Raw genomic sequence first — 13630 nt, 5'->3', positions numbered from 1 at the left:
TCCTCCAGTAGCTCATTTTAAAATTGAGAAGTTATCTGGAAAATAGGGAGAATTGAACACTCTCCACCCGCTTCATCCCCCAAAATAGTTCTCTTTTGTTCTATGAACAAATAGGCAGATGAAACGGAAAACCAAGTTGCAGCACCACCAGATACCTACACTAGCTTAAGTTGTCTTGATCTTTTAAAAACATAAACTCACTTTATAACTTAATTTTTAGTCTTTAAATACAGAGATGTTTACTTTTTAATATGGATGAAGAAAATATTGCATTTAGAATAAAGAGGCCAGGTGATTGATTACTTTTTTAGAAGTAATGGAGATGATGATAGTCCCAAGTTAGTACTAAACCACCTGCAAAGTAGGTATTCAGCCTTATTTCCAGACTGACAAACTACATGAAGTGGCATATAAACGTGACACCTAAATCTTTATCGACAATCGTTAAAAAATAAGAAGGCATTTCTCAGTAAGAACAATGATCACATTCTTCTGAATAGCAGTTTAACTATAACCTCTAATACAAACGTCTTTTTCTCCTGAAAAACAGACGCTAATTTACTCCTCACAGCAACCTGGTGTCATTTTTTATCGAACAGAACACGGGAAATCACGAAATAGGAAACGCAAACAAAATCCCTCTCCCTGGACCGCGCAGGAGGGAGCCCAGTCGCAAAGCCCCGGCGTTCAGAATCCTGCCAGCCGGTCCCTACCTGCATCTTACCACCACCTGGATGTTCTTCCCCTTCTCCTCTTTCTTCTTCGCAGAGGAATTTGGCTGGGACGCCATGACTGTCCCCACCAAAAAACCAAAGCCTGGACGCTGACACGGGCACTGTGGAGCGCGGAGTGACTCGGCTGCCGACGATGGCCTGGGTGCCCACGTCCCCTTCTGGGTGCTGGCGCGGTCAGCAGCACCAACGCCCGCAGCTCGGCGTCGCGGCCGCTCTCCACCCGGGACTGTGGCGGTAGGCGCCGTGGTGCAACGGGGCCGCCAAATCTCTCTCGTTTCCGCCCAAACTAGAAACTGAGCAACGACTCGGCGCCTCAATTTGAAAAAAGGAGCCGAGTGTCCGGACCAATGGCAGCGCGGGCGCGCAAGGCAGCATGGGACCCGCTGTCGTCACCGGAGCCCCCGCCCTCGGGGCGTGGCCCGCGGGAAAGTAAACAGCTCGTTGGTCCGCGTCCGCTGGGAACTCGGAGTCCCGCGGCAGAGACGCGGAAATGGAGTGTGACACTTCAGCTTGGCTTTGCTCAAGTTACATAACGTTTCTGAACCAAAATTCCCTCATCTGCACAATGGGAATAATAGTAACCGTCTCAGAGGGTTGTGGTGAAAGTTAATGAGCATGTGCAGGTAAATAGATTAGAACGTACAGTAAGCTCAGGAAAGGCTGGCCATGATTATAATTATTAGAGAATTATAAGAAAGTGCTATGGAAGCACAGAAGCGAAAACTCCAAAACGAGCCGCCTTCCCAGAGGCAGAGTCCAGAATAGTCTTGAAAAATAATTAGGAAGTGTAAGGAGATAAGGCTACAACGGGCTCCAAATCGTGATTAAATGGACATTGAATGTCACTTGAAGGACTCTGAATTTATCCTTTAACTGATGAGAAGTCACGATCACTAAATGATTCCAAGCAAGAGAGCAAGGCCAGAGCTCGGCGCTGTGGTTCACACCTGTAGCTCTAGCTACTCCGGAGGCGGAGGCAGAGGATCACTTGAGGCCAGGAGTTCCAGACCAGCCTGGGCAAGATAGTGAGACTGCGTTTCAAATAAAAATAAATAAATAGTTCTCTTTAAGAAAGAAAGCAAGGTCACGCCCGCGTTTTAGAACGACCGCGCTGCAATGACCCACGCAGGCTCGGGGGTGCTGGCAGTACCTACGCGGCCCGGCAGCCAACGGCGCCTCCAGGAGGTCTGGCTGCCTCGGCCTACAAATCCCAGCATGCAGCGCTGGCTGGGTCCTGCCGGCCCTCCGTGACCTCCGGCTTGCCGTGGGTGCCGTGGGCGTCCTGGCAGTGCTTGGGGGGACTCGGCCCCTTAAGGTGCGGGTCGTTGGCCCAGGAAATACTGAATCAGGTTCCTGTGTTCTGATCGATTCCTGAAACTGCGCTTCTGGGCCACAATTAATCCATGGGAACCTAAATGTCGTTTTAGACTCTTAAGTAACAGACGGTGCAGTGGAAAGCTCTCATGTCCTTTTCGTGTTCCTCCATTTACTAATCCTATTTGCTCCACAAGGAAATATCGACATCTACAGCTCACATCGCTGGTCATTTCTATTCTGTGTAGTCAGCTGTCTATTGACATCTCTTCTTAGATGGCTCATTGGCATCTCAAAATGGACCTATCCAAAACCGAACTCTTTATCCCCTTACCTCCCCGCTAACCTTTCCCATCTGGACACTCGGTGATTCCTCCACGTCTAGTGCAGTCCTGTTGGTTTTATCTCATCTGCGGCCATCCTAGGCCAAGGCTTTTCTGTCTTCCTTGAACACCTTGTCCTCTACCTCAACAAGTTTCCCTACTTCTCTTTTCTCCGCCCCTCCCACTCCCCCCCCCCCCCGCCCCCACTGCATTTACTCGGCAAGGAAAGTTATCTTTTGTGTGTGTGTAAAAACTGTCTATGTTGCCCAGACTGGCCTCAAGCTATCCCCCGTCCCCCCCACCCCATACACACCAAAGTCCTGGGGTTACAGGCGTGAGCCACCGCGCCAGACCTGGGAAGTATCTTTAAAAAAAAATAATAATAAAATCATGTCCTTCATCTGCTTTTTAATCTTACATTAGCTTCTCACTTGTACTTGGAATGAAATCCAAACTCTTTACCATGCCCTGTAAGGCCCTCATAATCTGGCCCATATCTATACCATCAACTACTGCCACTTTCTACATATCTCACTACCATGCTTCAGAGTGTCTAAGCTTTTTCCGGCGGCTAGGCCTCTGTACTCAATATACCCTCTTCTGGAACTCTCATTCTTTTCATGGCTTGCCCATTCTTATCCTTCAGATATCAGCTAACCTTTCTCTTTTTAAAAAGACCTTTCCTTGACCACCCCATCTAAAGCACATTCTTGTTATAATTTTCTATCTCAGAACTCTGTTTATTTCCTTCATAACACTACAATCTGTAATTACATTGTCAATGTATTGTCTGTCTCCCTGAACAGAATGTAAGTTTCATCAGAGACCCTGTCTTTTTGTTCAGTATTGTTTTCCCAGTGTCTTGAACAGAGCCTTACACAAATTAGTCATTAAATAAATAAATATTGAGTACCTGAAGGAAATTATTTAACCTCTCTTGGCTTTGGTTTTCTTATCTGTAAAATGGAGACAATAATAATTACAATTATTGCAAGGATTCAAATAATAACACATATAAAGTACCTGGCACATAATAGGCAAAAAAAAAAAAATCTTTATTTCTTCTTTTCTTTCTCATTAGTAAATATCTAAACAATACTTACATTAACAGTATTTTGGACTGATGAAAAAAATTCCAGAGTCTCTATTTGCTAATAAATATAGCTACCATTTATCTAGGGTTTACTTTGTGTCAGACTCTATGCTAAAGGCTTTGTGTGCATCATCTCATTTAATCCTCACAACAACTTTATGAAGTATGAACTATTATTTTCCACTATTTTATTGGTAAACAGGCCAAGTAGGTGTATTGTCTGTAGTCATACAGCTATTAAGTAGCAAGGAAGGAACTCAGAATTTTTTGTAATTCCAATCTCAGGCTGTTAACTACTATCTTCTCCACCTAATTTTTTGTTTGCTAAGTGTACATGCATCTACTTTTATCATCCCCTTATTGAGTGCTTACTGTGGGCCCAGCAATGAATACACAGGCTGAATTATCATACTTGCCCTCTTAGGTAAAGAAAAAGTTTAATGGAATGGCCCGGGTCTTATGGACATTTATAAGAGTTTTGTTGCACTCAAGCAGGTGGCTGTCTCTGAAATGTCATTTTACACTGCCTTTATAGAGCTCAAACTACTCAAGCTAATAAACAAAAGTCTTAAGAAGTCTGCCCACAATTAGAAATGACTTTTAATACTTTAATAATAGTTAACCTGGATTCTACCAATGCAACATCGTTGCCTATGTGTTTGGTGTGGCATTTCTCTTTCAAGAGGGTACTTCTTGTATAAATTATTTTAAATAGATTTTTAGTTTTCTTCTTCTTTTTTTAAATGTAGAGATAGGGTCTCACTCTGTCACCCAGGCTGGAGTGCAGTGGCCCAAACATAGCTCATTGTAGCCTCGAACTCCTCAAGTGATCCTCCCGCCTTAGCCTCCTGAATAGCTAGGACTACAGACTGGAGTCACCACGCCTGGCTAATATTTTTATTTTTATTTTTTTGTAGAGATGGGTTTTCACTATGTTGCCCAGGCTGGTCTCGAACCCCTGGGCTCAAGTGATCCTCCTGCCTCCTCCCAAAGTGCTGGGATTATAGGCATGAGCCACTGTGCCAGGTGATTTTTATTTTTCTTAAAGTAAAACATAGATATCTTGTTTTAAGTTAAATAGTTCTAAAAGGCTTATAACAACAAAAAAGTATTTCTCTGCCTCATCCCGCCCCACCCCAATGCCTCCAGACTTCCACCCCAGAAGCACCACTTTCAACTCTTTTAGATACTTTTTTCTAGCATTTACATGTTTCCATGTTTGTAAGGAATTTGTATATACTGTTACCTTTTGATTAATCAATTTTAGAGATTATTTATTGAATCTTCTGGTAGATGAGGAATTAGTTCTTAAACTTTATCATCCTCTCTTTCCCTTCCCCATACACCCAATATTACAATTTTTTATTAAAGTAACAATCTGTATTTAGGTTCTTCTTTTCTCTCTCTCTCTCTCTCTCTCTCTCTCTGTATTTAGGTTCTTATGCCTATTTGTAGCTGAACATTTCATTCTAGTGACTAGACTAGAAACTTTGCAATGATGTGCTTTGGTGTGCATCTATTTTCATCTGTTGGGCTGAGCATTCAGTGAATCCTTTCAGTCTGGCAAGTTATTTCCTTTAGTTCTGGGAAATGTTTTTGAATTATTCATTGAACATTTCACTCGTTTTCTCTGTTCTTTCTTTCTGGGACTCCTATATTTAGATAGTAGATTTCTACCATCCAGTGATTACTACTATTAACATTTTGATGTATTTCTTTCCAGTTTTCTATTTATATATTTTTTAATAATTGAGATCATAATTGAATATTTAGTTTTGCATTCTTAATTTTTATTTAACGTATTAACATAATTTAACATAACATTAACCATTCTTCTAAGACCTGAAAAATTCTTTATAAGTATCGTTTTTATTTGTATGATCTTTTAAGCTCTTGAGCAACACCTATGCTATTCTTTAGTAAACAGTAGAGGAGTATTTGACTTTAGCCATCTGTTTTCATAGCTGTCAGAATAACGTTAGGTTCTGTTACTGTATGTCTGTGGGTATAAAGAACAATAGTAAGCATGTTTGCATGTGCTTACACCTGAGGGAAAAAACACAGTTCATGAACTGTTCATAAACTTGTTAAAAATAGTCCAAAGATGCTTAAGTACAGAGTTTCCCCAAATCCAGATTTTGGTTGTGATTTTTAGTATTCTGACAGTAGAATTTCAGTAGCAAAGACTAATTGAGAGAGAAAGGGAAGGAAGAGGTTTTCAGTTCCTTAGCCTTCCATCAGTTGCTGGAACATGCCAGACTCTTTCTCGTCCCAAAGCTTCGTGACTGATCTTTCCACTGTCTGAAGTGTTCCCTAACCTGTTCGCATGTCCTTCCTTAAGAAGGAGCCACAACTTAAATGTCACTTCCTCAGAGAGACCTTCCCCAACCACTCTATCTGAAGTAGCCCCTCAAACTCTCTCATAAAACCCTCTTTTTTCTATCTCCACATAGCAAAAGAAGATGTTAACATTTTACTCTCTGTGCTTTTCTTTCTTTGCTAAACCTCAGGACCCTTCCCTAGAAACCAAAGGCATTGAGAGGAATTAGGGTCCTTATGGGAAGAATGCAAAGAGAAAAAACAATATTTAGTGTTTGTAACTTTCAAACTAACTTCTTAGGGAAGGCCCTGAGAGAAGCCCTAAGCAAGACAGCGGATAGAGGGAGAAGCGGATGACTGCCCTTCCCCAGCTTTCAAACTTTAGGTGAGAAACTCCTGGCTGGGACACTGGGTGAAAGGAAAAAGGAATGTGAGGGGAAGAAGCTGATGGAGGTCAGGGGCTGTGAAGAGCAAGAAGAGTAGGGAGGGGGAATCTGAGCAGAAGATCTGGTGGAAAGTTAGTCCATGAGATGGGCCACAGGAGTTGGCTTTCCTATGACACTGCCTATGCCAGCCAAACACTGACCCCTATGCTCTGAAATTTTGCTAAGCTCGCACCTAAACTGTGCCATGTGCACACTCTCGTTGTCAACAGCCCAGGACAGCTTAGTGCCATTAATACAGATGGTGAGATCCTTACTGCTTCCCCTGCCCGTGAAGGACAGTAGTGATGATGGAGAGAAAGTCCCAGAACCATTACTTAGGTAAAGTCGGACAACAGGAAAACCCACCCTGGCTACTCTAATACTATTTTGATCACATTATGAAATTATTTTATATAAGCATTAATTTACTTATTTATCTCCCTCACTATTGTGTAAATCCACAGGAATAGAAACCTGATTGCTCTTTTCTCTGGTGTATCCTGAACATTGAAAGCAAGTCCTGGGCCTATAATATTTGTTGAATGGATAAATTGAGTAGTCTTAATTGTGGAAAATATGAATTATAGATTTTATATTAATATTTCAGGTACTGTCCATAAAGTAACCCAACTTAACTTTAAGGACTAGCAAGTATGAGTCATTTAGGAAAACTCTTACAAATTTATACTTAATAAATCACTCATCTATAAACATTTTTAAAAATTCATGTGGCTTTTAGGTATTTTATTACCATAGTCCTGTACTTAAAACTGATATACATTTTAAAACGTCTTATTATGGAAAAATTCAAACATATTCAAAAGCAAAGAAAATAGTATTATATAATAAAAATACCCTAGGCAAAGTATGATTTTATAATCCTGCAGCCCAACAATGTCAATACATATTCTATGATTTGGGATAAAAGTATTTTGGAAAATGTGATTTTAGAATTCCACAGCCAAACAATGTTAATAAATACATACCCTAGGGCATCCATTATCCAGCTTCAACAATTATCAGTTCATGGCCATTACTGTTCTATGTTCTTCCTCCTACCCCCTCATCCTCCCCTAAATTATTCTGAACCAAATCTCAGCATCATATTATTTCATCTCTCTTTTTTTCTTAGGGAGACCAGGTCTCATTCTGTCACTTGGGCTAGAGTGCAGTGGTGTCATCGTAGTTCACTGCAACCTCAAACTCCTGAACCTCAAACCCCTGGGCTCAAGTGATCCTCCCACCTCTGTCTCTACATAGCTGGAACTACAGGTACACACGACCACACGTGGCCAACTTTTGTAGAGACAGGGTCTCGCTACTTTGCTCAGGCTGGTCTCGAACTCCTGGCCTCAAGCAATCCTCCCTCTTCCACCATCCAAAGTGCTAGGATTACAAGTGTGAGCCATTGCACCTCGTCTATATAATCTCTTAATATTTTGGTATAGGCTGGGCGCGGTGGCTCACGCCTGTAATCCTAGCACTCTGGGAGGCCAAGGCAGACGGATCGTTTGAGCTCAGGAGTTCGAGACCAGCTTGAGCAAGAGTGAGACCCCATCTTTACTAAAAAAACAGAAAGAAATTAGGTGGACAACTAAAAATATATGTAGAAAAAATTAGCCGGGCATGGTGGCGCATGCCTGTAATCCCAGCTATTTGGGAGACTGAGGCAGGAGTATTGCTTGAGCCCAGGAGTTTGAGGTTGCTGTGAGCTAGGCTGACACCATGGCACTCTAGCCAGGGCAACAGAGTGAGACTCTGTCTCAAAAAAAAAAAAAAAAAAATTTTTGGTATACGTCTCAAAGGACTGAAAAAAACCCCACAGACCCTAACATACTTAAAACATTAACATAATTATTTAATATCATCAAATAACTATCTAGTCAATGTTCCTACTTTCCTGGTTGTCTCATAAATGTTCCTTTTTCACAATGGGTTTGTTGAAATGAAGATCCAAACAAGAACAAGAACCAAACATTTCATTTGGTTAATATGTCTCTTTTTGCTGTTTCGTGTTTTTTGAAGATTATCTTTTTTTTTTTAATATTTTATTGAAGTATTGCAAACAGAAAAGTAAACAAATGAAGCTCAATGAATTTTCAAAAACTGGGCACACCCATGTAAAACACACCCCAGAAGCCCCTATTATTCTTCCTGTCAGTCACTGCCACCCAAGGGTTACTACTAACCTAAACTCTAGCACTATAGATTAGTTTTGTATAAATGGACTCATATAGTATATACTCTTTTGGGTCTGGCTTTTTTTACCATCTGTGAGATTTATCCATATTTTTAGTATAATTTTTATTTGTTCATTTTCATTACTGTACAATATTTCATTCTGTGAATATTTCAGTTTCTTTTTCCTGTGTATTTTATTTTACTATTAATAGGCATGTGGATTGTTTCTGGTTTGGAACTATTACTAATGGTGCTACTGTGAACATTCTAGTATATGTATTTCCATGGACATATGTTCACATTTCTGTGTTGGGTATATAGCTAGAAGTAGAATTGCTAGGTCATAGGGTTTGTATATCTGTAGCTTTAATAGATACTACCAAACTGATTTTTATGGCCCATCTGCCCTAGTGTTAACATCATATTATCCTCATTACTATAGCTTAATAATAATTCTTAATATTTTATAGTATAAGTTTTCCAGATTCTTTTCCAAGATTGGCTTGGCAGGTATGGTGGTTCATGCTATAATCCCAGCGCTTTGGGAGGCTGAGATGGGAGGATCACTTCAGACCAGGAGTTCAAGACCAGCCTGGACAACATAGCAAGACCCTCTCTCAAAAAAATTTTTTTAAATTAGCCATATGTAGTGATGCATGCCTGTAGTCCCAGCTACTGGGGAGGCTGAGGCAGGAGGATTGATTGAGCCCAAGAGTTTGAGGTTACAGTGAGTTTCAGGTTATAGAAAGTTACGACTGTGCCACTGCACCCAGTCTGGGTGACAGAGCAAGACCCTGTCTTAAAAAAAAAAAAAAAAGATTGGCCTGGATTTTCCTGTGCCTTTGCATTTTCATGTAAAATTTTATAAAAAGTGTGTCATAGTGTGTCAATTCTAAGTCCTCTTTAACCCACAGGTTTCTCCTTGCTCTCTTTTTTATTTTGCAATTTATTTGTCAAAGAAATTGAGTCAATTGTGCTGTAGTGTTCTGAACATTCTAAATTTTGCTGATTGCATTCTTATAATGTGACTTAAGATGTTTGTACCCTATATCCCCTATATTTCCTGTAAATGGTAGTTACATCTAGAGGCTTGATAAGATTTAGCAAATATACATTTGATAAACATTTACTAAGCACTGTGCTTGCTGCCAGGTGGGATACAAAAATGACTAAGGCATCATTCCTAATCTATTGCTTCTTACAAATATGGAAGGTTAAGATTCAAATAAGTGTCCTTAGAGAGTGGTAAACTACTCTGGCAGCTCAGATCAGGGAGTGGTTATTTCCAATGTGTGTGAAGAATGCAAATGAGGGAAAGTTTTGTGAAGGCAATGACATTTCAGCTGGGCTTAGAAATTGCTAGAGCACTGGCAAGTTAGTATTGTTGTAAGCATCAATAGCTGTGACAACTGTGTGAAGTGGAGTTAGTGGCAGGTGAGAGTAGAGGCTGGAAATGTGGTATAGTGGGTTGAGTGGTGACCCCAAAAAGTTATGTCCTAATTTCAGGAGCCTGTGAATGTTACATTATTTGGAAGAAGTGTCTTTGCAGATGTAATTAAGCTAAGAATGAGATGAGATCATCTTGGATTATCCTGCTGTGTCTTAAATCTAATGACAAATGTCCTTATAAGAGAAGAAGAAAAGGCACATGAAGGAGAAGGTAATTTGAAGATGGAGGCAGAGATTGGAGTTACGTGGCCACAAGCCAAGGAAGCTGGCAACTACCAGAAGCTGGAAGAGGCAAAGAATGGATTCTCCCCAGATCCTCTGTGGGGTATGTGGCCCTGCCAACACCTTAATTTTGAACTTCTGGCCTCTAAACTGTGACAGAATAAATTTGTTGTTTTAAGCCACTAAATTTGTGGTATTTGTTGTGGCAACCATAGGAAACTACTACAGGTGTGTTGGGTATAGAATGCAATATGGTGGAACTTTACCTTATATAGTACTAGGAGTCAAATTATACATTTCTTTAATAAGTATGTTAGGCTCATGCAAGACTCTGGGGCAGTGGTAACTAGAAATACATTAGGAATGTCCCTTCTCTTTGGGAATTATCTTCCTCCCATTCCAGCAAAAACTATTATAAACTGACTTTAAATTTTGGTTCATTATTAATTACTTAGGTGTCCTTTCTCTTTAGCTATTACCATAAAATTTTGAGCTGTTGGATTCAGAATTCAGATTTTGAATATATAACAAGACAATAGATTATATTAGTTCAAAAGGCATTATTTTCCTGAACATTACCTATTAGGAAAGAAGTGCCAATCTACCACAACTGGACTTCCTTTTTTTCCCCTTTAATATATATATATTTCTTTCAATTCATTAGGAACTCCTGATTCAGCTCTGTGGTAAACTCTATTCTATCTGGGGTAATGGAAGGGACTTAGGGCACAGATAAATGAAAAAATAATTTATATTTGGCTTCAGGTATATTAGAATACTCATATTTGAATATGTGTCTAATTTTCCCATCTGGAGCAAGGAATGATTTCAGTGCATTTCTGTTTTCTGCTTCTCAACTAGTTCTCTAGGTGGTTTACACCTCATACTTGGTTGTGTGAGGGTGGTCAAGGTTGTACCCCAGATTTTCACATTGTCCACTTTTTCTCTTCATTCTGGGCTCTGCTCAAATGTCATCTCTTCAAAGAGGCCTTTCCTGACCATCCTATTTAAAATAGCCCCCTACTATATTACTTCTTGTTCCCTTATTCTGTTTTTTTTCTTCATATCACTTATTTACTTACTTGTTTATTGTCTGTGTTCTTCACACAGCTAGAATTTAAGCTCCATGAAGACAGAAACTTTTGTCTTTTTTGTCCACTGCTGTATCCCTAGCACCTTTATAACACCTAGTACTTAGAAGGTACTCAATAAATGTTTGTGAAGTCAACAAATCAGTGTATGAAAGATTCACAGGTTTTGGAATCAGAAAGTCCTGGGTTCAAATTACAACTCCACTCATTTTTTGCAGTTGTTGGTAAGTTACTTAACCTCTTTGAGCCACAGCTGTCTTATCTCTGGTAAGTGGGGAATATCCATTTCAGGGTGTGATTGTGAAGATTAATGAAGGATCTATGTATAATGCAAGACACACAGTAGACCCTCAAAATTGTTAGCTTCTTTCTTTCCACCTCCTCTGTATTGAGACTATATTAATATTATCCTTTCATATCTAGTACATCCACTCCAACCAGAGGGAAATTTATCATGAAGCTAATGAAGTTTAAACTTCAGAGGCCCTCACTTGCACAGGCCCCGAACTGGGAGTTATAGAGGGGCAGCCAGTCTATGGAAGCATTTCTACATAAGCATTTCTAATAAATAGCCTAAAGAGATCTCAGAAGAAAGGGTCTCAAATCTCCAAGTCTTGAGTCATTTGTTGTGATTTATTTTCTCTACATTTTGTTGTTGTTTTTGTTTTAGATAGTGTCTGGCTCTATTGCCAGGGCTAGAGTGCAATGGCATCATCATAGCTCACTGCAACATCAAACTCTTGGGCTAAAGCAATTCTTCTGCCTCAATCTCTCCAGTATCTGGGACTACAGGTACATGCCACCAAGCCTGGCTAATTTTTCTATTTTTTTGTAGAAATCGGATCTCACTATGTTCCCCAGGCTGGTCTTGAACTCCTGGCCTTAAGTGATCCTTCAGCCTTGCCCCCCCCCCCCAAAGTGCTGGGATTACAGGTGTGAGCCACTGTGCCAGGCCTCTACATATTAATTTTAACTTGATTGCTAATCTTGTATTCATAATTTGTATTCTATTTCTTAAAGAGGTCTCCCAAATTGTATGTTTAAGGCCCTACAAAACAGAATCCACCCTTGACCCACTTATAGATTACATTAATAAATGGAGCATAAATGTATTCAGAAATTCTGCATTAATACTCAGAGGAGCTGCTACAAGGTGATTGTCTAGTCTGCGTTGGGACTGGTAACTTAAAGGTTTTTAAAACTATGTATTTGCATATACCACCAGGAAGCCTGCAGTAATTATTAAAAAATTATTTTCTTAATAGATTTTATTACCAGATTTTTTCTTTCTTTCTTTTTTTTTTTTTGTTAAGACAGTCTCGCTCTGTCGCCCAGGCTAGAGTGCCATGGCGTGACATCAGTCTAGTTGACAGCAATCTCAAACTCCTGGGCTTAAGCAACCCTCCTGGCTTGGCCTCCCAGAATGCTAGGATTACAAGTGTGGGCCACCATGGCGGGCCCTAACTTGCAGTAATTTTTTACCTCAGTTTCCATCCAAAGGTTTACCTTTAGGTGAAACTGCATTGTAAAAAAGGTCTCTGGGTACCTGTTTGAGAAAGCATCAACTTGGTTAAGGGATTCTCCCACTGAATTCCCATTTGTATCAATAATAGGATTCAGGGCATTGTTTATGGCTGCAGTCTTTGATCTGCCACTTGAAAAACCTAAAAGTACTTAAGCTGGGAAGTCGTCATCGCTTATCACACTCTTCCTTAAAGACCCTGTAAAATGTATGTTATGGCTCTAACTTTCCAACAACAATGAGGTTGTTCGTGGATGCAAAGCACCAAGGAGAAAATTCCTTGTCTTAGAAGTAATGACTGAAGTAGGCTGACAATAGTAGTAGTACTAGTACAGAGTAGTAGTTTCTACTCCGGATTTGAATGTCCACGAAAGCCTTGTTTAGCTGTGGCCTGTCTCATCTCCACCTTCCTCTTAACAGTTGTTAGCTTCCCCAGTTTGGAAACTTCGTCGGGGTCCTGGCCTCCCCCTGGCAGACCCCAAGTCTGAATCACCCCCTACCCCCACCCCAGCCAGGTCTCTGGCGCCTTTGCCCTCGAGGTCCACGTCCCCACCGCGCTCTAGAGGGAGCCCGCGGGCCGCACGCTGGCCGCAGATTCGTTTCTGTGAGGCTGCTGAGATCACCGACCTTGTTTCAACACCTGCAGGGCCGGAGGCCCTAGCTAATAGGGGTACCTCAGAAAACATGGCTCTGTGTGCCCTCTCCGTGTTCAGGAGCGCCACCCCACACCCTCAACAGCCAGATACACCCTGCGCCGGAGTGTGACCCAGGTGGCACCCTCCCCGCCTAGGCAAGGCTGATTACTGGGCCTCTGGGGCTCCCCAGCCAACCCAGTCCCGCCCGCCGTCCCGCTGCCCCCTCCCTGTCCGGCTCCAGGCAAAACCCGGAGCGGCTATCTCTTGGAGGCTCCCGGGAGACGGCGCGGCGCGGTGGACTGGGCATGCGCAGTGCGCAGGG

General features: G+C 41.2%; 1 protein-coding gene across 1 annotated transcript in view; it reads right to left on the bottom strand.

Annotated features, from left to right (window-relative positions):
- The window catches only part of KIF11 (kinesin family member 11), a 38759-nt gene extending 37969 nt beyond the window's left edge, over positions 1-790 (bottom strand). The window contains exon 1 of the mRNA XM_069460500.1: positions 714-790. Within this exon, the coding sequence (XP_069316601.1) occupies positions 714-790 (77 nt within the window). The remainder of the gene's footprint in view (positions 1-713) is intronic.
- Between the last annotated feature and the right edge of the window lie 12840 nt (positions 791-13630).

Source organism: Eulemur rufifrons, chromosome 28 (assembly GCF_041146395.1).
Source record: "Eulemur rufifrons isolate Redbay chromosome 28, OSU_ERuf_1, whole genome shotgun sequence".
NCBI lineage: Eukaryota > Metazoa > Chordata > Mammalia > Primates > Lemuridae > Eulemur > Eulemur rufifrons.
This window is presented reverse-complemented; position numbering and strand designations above follow the sequence as displayed.